Source organism: Megascapheus bottae, chromosome 16 (assembly GCF_031878675.1).
Source record: "Megascapheus bottae isolate mThoBot1 chromosome 16, mThoBot2.hap1, whole genome shotgun sequence".
Taxonomy (NCBI): domain Eukaryota; kingdom Metazoa; phylum Chordata; class Mammalia; order Rodentia; family Geomyidae; genus Megascapheus; species Megascapheus bottae.
Genome location: NC_143524.1, coordinates 9562059 through 9572288, shown reverse-complemented (window position 1 = coordinate 9572288; position 10230 = coordinate 9562059). Strand labels below are relative to the sequence as shown.

The 10230-nt window shown below is 50.8% G+C and overlaps 1 protein-coding gene across 1 annotated transcript; it reads right to left on the bottom strand.

The window, feature by feature from the left end:
• Positions 1 to 71: 71 nt before the first annotated feature.
• Ssrp1 (structure specific recognition protein 1) lies at positions 72 to 8641 on the bottom strand. Its single transcript, XM_090347665.1, has 16 exons — positions 8451 to 8641; positions 7853 to 8038; positions 7042 to 7147; positions 6600 to 6790; positions 6258 to 6488; positions 6026 to 6129; positions 5795 to 5923; positions 5293 to 5514; positions 4564 to 4636; positions 4015 to 4153; positions 3570 to 3615; positions 2335 to 2464; positions 1872 to 2042; positions 1617 to 1705; positions 753 to 942; positions 72 to 554 (listed from the first exon to the last, which is right to left on the bottom strand). The coding sequence occupies exons 1-16, from the start codon at positions 8502 to 8504 to the stop codon at positions 483 to 485; spliced, it is 2133 nt and encodes a 710-aa protein (XP_090203791.1). The 5' UTR covers positions 8505 to 8641; the 3' UTR covers positions 72 to 482.
• Positions 8642 to 10230: the final 1589 nt, after the last annotated feature.

Genomic DNA, 10230 nt, shown 5'->3' with positions numbered 1-10230 from the left:
GCAGAATGGTAAACACCACCATGCAAAGTAGAAGGGCTATGGGAGAGGTCTAGAAAGGAGGCATAAGGACATGGCTTCCAAAGTCAGTTCCCTTTATTAAATGTTGATTTCACAGACCAGAAATACAAAATAAAGGTAGAAACAGGCCCCATTTGGGAGCTACAAGCCTGACCTCACATGACCTCTGCTGCAGCAACTTGAACAGGACAAGAAGCAGCCACATCCCTATGGTCGTTAAGTAGGACAAGGACTTGGATCCTGGGCTGCACTGCAAAGACAGTGGACTCCTACCCAGTCTCTCCCCAGAAGACAAGGAGCTGTCCTTGAAGACACTACCCCAACCGAGAGCATGCCGCCAGGAGAGCTTGTTCAGATGGCACAGAATCCAAGGACTGCATAGCATGTAGGAGAAACCGGTACCAGACATGAGCTGGGAGCCTGGGGTGAGGCAGGGTGAGTGCTGAGGGGAGAATTTTCTCCCTCTACTCATCCGATCCTGATGCTGAGTCTTCTGAGCTGGGAGGAGTACTGGCTAGTTCCTCATCTTCAGAGTCCTGAAAACCAAAGTTCTCTTCAAGGAATGGTACACAATGTAATCTGGCTTCCCAATCACTTTTCAGGGGTGCAGGGCCCCTAATTCTGACCAACCTCTCCACAGTCCACTACCTCACCTTCAGAATTCCCCAACTCCAACTCATGACTCTCACTGACTGGCCACACCCTGTGCCCCGGCCCCCGCCTTCCTGCCGCACCTCACTCCGCCTCCTCTTCTTTTTGCTCTTGTTCTCTCCTGAAGAGCTTTCGTCACTGGACACAAATTCTTTGCTTTTGAAGCTCTCACTCAGCTGCCTTGAGGATGACTTCGATGATGACGAGCCCCTAGAGGGTGTGGATTTCTTTTCCATCTTTACTTTTACTTTCTTCTTCTTCTTTGACTTATCCCTACATGGCAGGGAGCACAAGAGAAGCCAAGTGGGCCCTGTGATGCCTTTCCCACCACACTGTTATGTCCCCAGCCCAAAGAAGATGACCAGAAGTGAGTCAGAGCCTGAAGGGGCTCTAAAAAAAAAGTCATCTTTAAAACCTCCTATGAGGGACCAGGAGTTTGGCCTAGTGGTTAAAGTGCTTGCCTAGCATGCATGAAGACCCGGGTTCGATTCCTCGGTACCACATACATAGAAAAAAGCCGGAAGTGGTGCTGAGGCTCAAGTGGTAGAGCTCTAGCCTTGAGAAAATCCAAAGACAGTGCTCAGGCCCCGAGCTCAAGCCCAGGACTGGCAAAAAAAAACAAAAAAAAACCTCCTATGAGTTTTCCATTAGGCTCCCCAGTAACTTTTTTTCCCCCCTAAATGTTCACATACCTTCAAATATGACTCCTGGAAATGGGTTCTACATTATGTAATGACTTTACAGAATACTTTATCTAATGACTTGAATTCTTCCAATCTATCACCCATACATGGCCAATGATCTACTGGGCTTGACAAGAACCATGCTACTGCAAACAAAAATGTACCGACTAACACCCCAATTCTCAACTTTGATCTGCAAAATAAAAAAATAAATACATTCTGCTAAAAAAAGCCATTCCTGAGCCACCTTGTTTCAACACTCACCTCTTAGAGGACTCTCCTCGCCCTCCTTCATATTCCTTCATGGCTTTTTCATATTCTCTCCTAGCATCCTCAGCTTTGCGGTCCCATTCCTGTCACACACACCAGAGCAAAGAGTGAGACCTCTTCCATGACACAGACAAAATCTCCATAGAGGAAGAGAATCACCAATGGCTCTCCCTGCCCCCTAGCCATCCCCAAAAAAGCTCCACTCCCAGCCTGAGAGATCCCCACCCCACCTTCTCTGTTGTCACACACCTCTTTCTTCTCTTTGGACATTCCCTTCCAAATCTCGCCAGCCTTCTTGGAAAGATCTGTGATGCTGATACCAGGATGGTCTGACTTGATCTTCTCTCGACTAGCATTGAGCCACAGCATGTATGCAGACATCGGCCTCTTAGGGGCATTGGGATCTTTGCCCTTCTTCGCCTATGTGACAAAAGAATCCAAATGCTAGTGGCCAACTATGTCCCACAGATACCCTGCATTTTTCCAAAGAAATTATATAGATCACGAAGAGGGAGAATGAACACATAAATAGTATCACGTAAGCAGGGGTTACATCTTCCCTCAAACTCACGAGGGGCCCAGGGAACACAGTTTAAGTCAGATCTTCCACAGTTAATTATCTCAGAACTGGACAGAAACACTTCCAAACCCTACCTCCCAACACACACACACACACACACACACAGAGACTCCCCTGCTACTCAGTCTGTACCTCTACAGGCTTCTTTCGGCTCTTGCGATCCTTGGCCATCTTGGCCCTCTTGAGCTGTTTCCTCTTCTTCTCCTCACGGTCACTGTCACCCTCATTGCTAGAGGAGCTGGCAGAGGCATTGCTGTCAAACCTGCCCAACAGTGGAACTGAGACTCAGTAACTGAGGCTCAAGAAAAGCATGAGACCACATGGTTCTCTTTGTACTTCTGCTGCATAGCTGATAGCACTAAGCTTGCCTGGGCCTTCTAAGGATCATCTCGCAGCCAGAAGAGCAAGGATGTCTACAAATAAAGGATTCCGAAGAAAACAAACCAGGCACCAGTAGCCCATGCTTTGTAATCCTAGCTCTCAGGAGGCTGAGATCTGGGGACTATGGTTCAAAACCAACCCGCGGAAAAGATTCTTATATCCAATTAACCACTGGAAAACCGGAAATGGCACTGTGGCTCAAAGTGGTAGTACTAGCTTTCAGCAAAAAATCTTAGGGACAGTGCCCCAGCCCTAGGTTAAGCGCCATGATTGACAAAAGGAAGGAAGGAAGGAGATACATATAACTTCTGAGTACCTAGATCTGAAGCCATTATAACCCTGGCCCTTGTAAGCCACAGGAACATATTGAAGTGCCTTTTATGCTCCTCAATGTGAATCCTAATCAAACACTAGCAATTAAAAATCATGACTAGTTAGGCACAATGGCTCATGCCTGTAATCCTAGCAACTCAGGAGGCTGAGATCTGAAGATTGCTGTTCAAAGCCAGCCAGCCCGGGATACTAAAGACCATGAGACTCTTATCTCCAACTAATCACTAGAAAACCAGAAGTGGTGCTGTGACTCCAGGGGTAGGGCGGTAGCCTTGAGCTGCAGAGTTCAGAGTTCAAGACCCACAACTGACCAAGAAAAAAAAAAATCTTGCCTGATTTAACACAAGGCAGAAGTACTCTGCCACTTAAAACGAGGAAACCAAGGTTGGTTCAGTGATTTTCGAAGAACTTCTACCAGCAAGCAGGCACTGGCTGTCTCCATTCTCCCAATATATTGTGCTGGCTTCGAGTGACGCTATGCACTAATACAGCCTCTGATCCGCTAACACCCCACACACATACCATCTCACTGGAGGCCACGTGGCCATTCTGGGTCAGTGGTTAATGCTGAGACCTAAGAAATTCCCTTCTACCTAAGGGCCTGTCAAACATACAGACAACACTCAGCCCTGTCAGATAAAACCAAAACTTACTCCTCTGCCACATCTTCCTCCTCTTCACCTGGGTTGAATGACTCATCTGGAAAACAAAACAAAAAAACAGGCTGTATCAGCTTCTATACTAGTGAAAGTCCCCCCTTCTTTTTTTTTAGGGGGGGGGGCAGTTGTAGGGCTTGAATTCAGGGCCTGGATACCCCTGTCCCTGAGCTTTCAGGCTCAAGGCTACTGTTCTACCACTTTGAGCCACAGCTCTACTTCCAGATTTCTGGGGCTCAATGGAAGTGACAATTTCATACTTTGTTTCCTAGGATGGTTTCTGAACTGAGACCCTCAGATCTCAGCCTTCTGGGCAGCTAGGAGGGCCCGACATGAGCCCCGTTTCTTCCTCAGACATCCAGCTGTAGTCCCAGTTGGTATCTAGCCCAGGCCACAGGAAGAGTCTGCCCGTCCCCATTCCCCAGAACCGAGGCTAGCCCACCGCTTTCCTCTCCCGATTCATCGCTGCTGTCATTGGCATTCTCTTCTCGGATCTTGCCCTCCTCCTTCATCCTCTCCAAGTAGGCATCGTGCTGGTCTTCATCCGAGTCTGCATATTCGTCGTAGCTTGGGTTCATGCCCTAGCCAGGGAGGACATGGGAGTAAGGGCCCGGACCCTTAAGCCTACATCCCTGTACACTCAAAACCACTCCTGCATGCCTATGAAGTCAGAGCAGCAGCTGCTGCTAGAAGACCCAGGAGCCAGACTGTCCACACACAGCCAACATGCAGGGCCTAAGTACTTCCTGCCAGACTGCGTTAGTCCAAACCCCTCCCTCTCCTGGCCCCACAGAGGGCTGCCATGGGCTACACTGATCTAAGGCCATGCAGAGAAAAACCTGGACCAGGAAAGGGAAAGGGTCACACGCACCTCTTTTTTCTATAAGGGTGAGAAGAGAAGAGAGAGTGAAAAGGAAGCCAGAGAGTCTCTGCTCCTTTCTCCCCTACAGACAGAACAGGAGAGGGGCTCATTCTCCCCACACAGAGGTACCTCTTTCAAGCCTCGGTTTTTGATGTTCAGCTTTTTTGCATTGACAAAATCAAACAGCTTTCCATACTCCTCCCTGGGAAGAGAGGCATAGTGTTAGCAGATGGTTAGGAACAACTCATGGGTGGACTAAGCAATGTTCTCACAGACGCCGGCTGGGTAGACGGTGGGGCTGGAGCTCTTGACCACACCACCCAACCCAACATCTCTGAGACCCCAGAAGGCAGCAGTCTGAAGGGTCAAACATGAGTCTTCAAAGAGGAACTAGCGTGGCCTTGAATTCTGGGAAGGAATAAAGGAACAGCAGGACGGGTGCTTGCGTTTCTTAACTGGACTGAGTTTATGCCTCACCAGGTTCTTATGTGGATTAAACACGAAGACCTTTATAAATGATTTAGCCTATACTGAGAACTCAATAAACATTAGCTGCTATGTTCCTGGGCACAAATGCTCATTCCAGGAAAGAGAGAGATAGCATTTCCACCATGGGGGGAGCAGAGGAAACAAAAGGATGAGTGCCAACACACACAGCGATCCTAACACCGCAAGATGCATTTTCTAAGGACAAGAACGAAAGAGCAATTCCCAATGAGGCAGAGGAAAAACTCCACTCGAAACATGAAAAGTCAAAATCCCAGGCTAAGAGAGTGCCCGAGGCCACACCAAACTTCCTAATGGAAGGTGGGGGGAGACGAGGATGTTGGAGTGAGAATGAGGGAGGGATGCACCTACCTCTCAATGCTGCTGAAGGTGTACTGTGTGCCCTGCTTGGTCTCGATTTCAAAGTCAAAGGAGCGAGTGGTAGTGGTGCCACGGGCGAAGTTGACAAAGGAGATCTCGTCGAAGCGGATGTGCACTGGTGGCTTGTGGACATAGATGAAGCCGCGTTCCAGCGGATAGAGTAAACCTGAACTCGCCTTGTAGGAGCAGGTGATACACTGAGCCCCTGAGTGCCTGATGGAGGGGGCAGGGAGCCCAGTCAGGGTCAAAGAACCAATAGCACACCTGCATCACATGGCTCAGGCCCTCCACCGAGCAAAATGGTTCTCACTGAGATGCCGAAACCCACCACAAGGCAGGGCCCGAGCCGAGCCTCTCATCGGAGGTTTTGCATTTCCATCTCAGGAGGGACTTACCAAAAACATTCAGCATTTCTCCCCACCTCGAACTCCCCCCGTCCCACGTTGCCCCCAATCCCTGCAGAGGCCAGGAATCCCATTCCTACGCTCCTCACCCCTGGAAGTTGCCTGGCACTGTGATCTTGCGGTTCACGAGTGCTTTCATGACCCGGCTGACCATCTCATAGAGGGATCCCGACATGTTCTTGGTGAGTCGCCCCTCAAAGCGCTTCTCCACCTCTTCCCTAAAAACAGACAGAGATGAGCTCGTGCGCCCCGAGGCCATCCAATGGCTCCCCAGTCTCCTGCCTGGGCAGCAGCAGGAAAATGAGTCTGGAGATACTCACTCGTTCATATTGAGGGTCAAAGAGATGTCCTCATCCTTGGAGAAGAGGAGGATCAGGAAGTGGTAACGAGTTTGGCCCTGCTTGATGGGGGGATCCAAGCTAATCTGGTGGAGGCAAGCGGACAAGGTGAGAGTAAAGCACCTGTCGCTGCCTCTGAAAACCAGTGAGACCAATCTACTGAAGACTTAGGACCACACGCACGCAGGCACGCATGCCCATAACTCCTGCTTACCACAAAGAACATCTGGCGTTGGTCCTTGTGGGGGAGCAAAAAGAGACGCAGAACGGTGGTGTAGGGAATCTTGTAGTCGAAGGTCTTGCCGTGCAGGTGGAGGAAGGTGGGGTAGATCCGGATGTCATAACGGCCGCGGGGTGTGAGACACTGCAGCTCCCGAAAGATGCAGATGGCATCTCCAGTGGCCTGGATGACATCCGCCTTCGACAGCACATTCTGGGCAAAGGCCTGCAAAAGCACACACGGGTCTACTGGGCAACAGACCCCCATTTCCAGGCTAGGTGGCCCAGAAGCTTGCTCAGCATCCCCTGCCCTCAAGGCATGGAAGGAAGGCCTCACCTCCACGGGGTCCACGCCATCCTCTTGGGTGGGAGGGACGTAGAAGCGCACCTCCATGAGCGACACTTCGGCGTCATCGTTCTGGTGGAATTCCAGAGTTACCTCATTCTTGCCTGTGGTGCACTGGGACACATTGCTTAGGGGTATCTCGAAGACTGGCTGGTCACCAATGTCAAAGGAAAGCAGCTGCCCTGTGAGGAAAGAGCTGATCAAACCACAAGCTCATCCTCTTAACTCTACAGACACACCTACTAGGTTGTCTGCTCCGGGAAGACAGGATGCTGGAACTATTTTGTGCACAACACAGGGCCTAAGTCACTAGAGGTACTTGGTAAATACATAAGGGACACACAAATTAGAAACGAGAGAGATTGGCACAGGAAGAACCAATGAAGCCAGGGAAGAGCTTCTCCCCAAAACCTCAAGCTTCCCCAAGACTCACCACCAAACTTCACTGTCCCCCAGTTCCAGCCCTTCACACACAGGTCCTTCTCCATTAGCTCAAGGCGATAATTCGTTTTGAAGAAATCAGAAAGTTTCTCAAACTCCTGTCAGTAGAAGGAAGAAAGCACAATCCCAGCAAATCCACGTGGCCTGCTCACAACTCAAAAGCTTTAAGAACTATCTATTTCAAAACAACTGCTTCAATCAGAAATCCACCTCAGACACAGCTCTAAAAGTGTTTAAATGGTTACTGAAAAGAGAATAGGGCCTCAAGTTAGGGAAGGGACACAGTACTAACTCAGAAAGAGGCCTAACCGTGTAGACTTTTAAACTTTGGTCTTGATGAAAGGAGAAATTAAAACCAAGTAGTCTTGAACTCAAGGAATTCAAGCCAGGCATGGCGGCTCACACCTGCAATCCTAGCTGCACAGGAGGCTGAGAACTGAGAATCTCAGTTCAAAGCCAGCCCAGGAACTAAAGTCTATGAGACTCATATCTCCAGTTAACCACCAGAAAACCAGAAGCGGTAAATAGGGCAGTAGCCTTGCGAGGAAGAGTTCAGGAACAATGCTCAGGACCAGAGTTCAAGCCCCATGGCCAACCAAAAACAAACTCACTGTGAAGACAGAAGAACATCTTCTGGACTCACGCACAAAGGAAGCCACATGACTGACATCACTCAAAACTATGATTATTTAAAGGCCTCAAGAGCCCCACTCTAAAGAACCCAAACTATCAATGACTTGACAATCAGAGGATGGAACTCCCAGCTTTCTGCAGACATGGGGTATGGCAACAAGAAGTCTCACCGATTCTCGGAAGCCATCATACTTGTAGACATGGCCGTTCTTCGTGAGCAGTTTAATTCCGTGGCCCAGGGCTACACGTCGCCAGATGCCTTCCGTCAACTCCCCAGCCTGGATGTTGTCCACTTTGCCCGTCTTGCTGTTCTTGAACATGATGCCCTGGCGACTCAACCGCAGCCGACCATCATTCTGTCAGAAAGGCAGATGCAGGAAGGAAAGACAATTGAGCACAGGAGGTTCAGTTCTACCCTAGCCCCTTTCTGGCTGCTAGGAGATGAGCTAGATTATTGAGGCAATACTAAGGGCCAGTAAGAAGGATCAACGACCTGGAAGGATGGATTTTAAACCTAGCTCTGACCTCCAAAACACTTGCAGTTCCTCAGTTTCCTGGTTTGTAACATAGTATCTACCATCTCTTCTAAATCCACAAACCTATAATTCTTGAGGCTGGTCAATTTGTGACAGATGGCATGAGATACACATTATCCTGACTATAACAGAATCGTTATGTTAAGCTTCTGTTAATGGAAAAAAAGAAAAAAGAACCTTGTACCCTCTTTTCCTTGGTCCATCAGCATTAAAAGCCCAATCCCCTCCTCACCATGGAACCTTTCACCTCCTGATAGATGTCGTTGAACTCCAGCGTCTCTGCCATGTTGACCTGCTGTGTGTGGGCCTGGGCCCGGGGCCCTGAGAAAGTGAATAATCTGGGAGCCTGGGTCCCCAACTCTCGGGTGGGTGCGTGTGCGGATGCTCACTCACTCGGCAAGGGTGCGAACCTGAATGCGGGAGGGAGACAGAGCGAGCAGCTCGAAGGGCGGGAGTCGGTCGAGTGGCAGCCCTCGACGTGCTGGAGACGGCTCCAGGTTCTCCGCCGCCAGGGTCCCCCCCAGGGCCAGGCCCACCCCGGGGGCCCGGAGCAAGAGCTGACCCCCCCCAACACACACCCACCCTCCTTCGGGAGCCATGGCAACGAGCAGCAGCCCTCCACCCCCACCCCGGCCTGCTCCCAGCCCGCACCTCAACTCGGCCCCGAGTGCGACTTTCCCTCCCCGCGCTCCCCCACCCCCGACTCCGGCGCTCCAGACCCGCGCTTCCCACCCCCCCTATTTTTAAAATGGATTCGCCCGCGGCTCGCAGACTTGAACGCGGAGCGGTCCATGGTGAGCGGCTCCGCGGGGGGGGGGTGGAGGGTGGGGAAGGGGAAGCAGGGCCCCGGCCCTGCGGGAAGAACTCCCGGGAGGCGACCACCCACCTCTGGAGAGCCGCAGTCTCGCGACGATCCCTAGGCGCGGGCGGTGGGCGCGCAGGGCGCCGCGGGGGAGGGGGCGGGGACGCCGGAGACCGTGGGGACGCTGGGGAAGCTTTTTCCCGCGTGCGCGGCCCCGCGTCCCGCCACCGGAAGTCGCGCCCGGACCATAGAGACGGCGGGCTGGCTAGAGAGGCGCTCGCTCGGAGGACCCGACCGGCGATGGGGCCTCCAGCCGAGTCTCGGGAGGCTGAGACCTGAGAGTGGGCAGTTCAAAGCCAGCCCGGGCTGGAAAGTTCGTGAGACGCTGACCTCTAAATTAATCACAGAAATAATAATAACGATAAAGAAGAAGAAGAATATTATTATTTATGTTGGAACTGTGGTTCAACGGGTATAGAGTGTCAGCCTTGAGCGGAAAATACTCAGAGATGGCAACTGGGCCGTGAGTTCAAGACCCAGGACCGGTACCAAAAAGAAAAAAAAAGAAGAAAATTAGAAAGTGACAGGCAGTTCTTTAAGGAGAGGCTAGGAAGTGTAATTTGGCTGCGGTCATGGATAATGCAGGATGCATTAGAAAAGTGGCATGATGGGTGGGCTTCTGCAAAGACTCAGTTCACTAGTGTGGAGTCGGTGGAAAGGAGTTGTGGTGAGAAACACGGCTCCCACTGGCTACTGAGGGATGGTGAGTGTGTGTGTGTGTGTGTGTGTGTGTGTGTGTGTGTGTGTGTGTGTGTGTGTGTGTGATGGGGCTGCTCTCCAGCTGTACCCTGCCAGGATGAAGGATGAAGATTAAATTGTTTCAGAAATGAATTTAGTATCTACACCCAAAGTCTTTCCATCTGTAATTGCAGTTTATGGCTTCCCTGAAAGCCGTTAGGAGATGGCAGCATCAAATTCAAGTGCTGGTGTCAGGTGTAGCTTAGAGACAGAACTGGTTTAAAATCATATCAGCCTGAGGTGACGTGACCTACACCTACAGAAAAGGCCAGGCCTGAAACATTTGAATTTTTCTGTGTTTAGAGAGCAAGGGAAGGAGGGGGGGGGGGTGTTTGCAGCTACTAAGGCTTGAACTCAGGGCCTGGGCTTTTGATTAAGGTAAGCTGGCACTGTACCAATTGAGCCATACATC

Bases quoted from the DNA above. Each gene is read 5' to 3' on its own strand.
- Ssrp1 (XM_090347665.1), bottom strand. From the start codon at position 8,504: ATGGCAGAGACGCTGGAGTTCAACGACATCTATCAGGAGGTGAAAGGT. The intron at 8,039-8,450 runs GTGAGGAGGGGA...CCTTTCTGACAG, and splicing joins AGGAGGTGAAAGGTTCCATG to AATGATGGTCGGCTGCGGTT. The intron at 4,637-5,292 runs GTAGGTGCATCC...CTCTCTTCCCAG, and splicing joins ACCTTCAGCAGCATTGAGAG to GGAGGAGTATGGAAAGCTGT.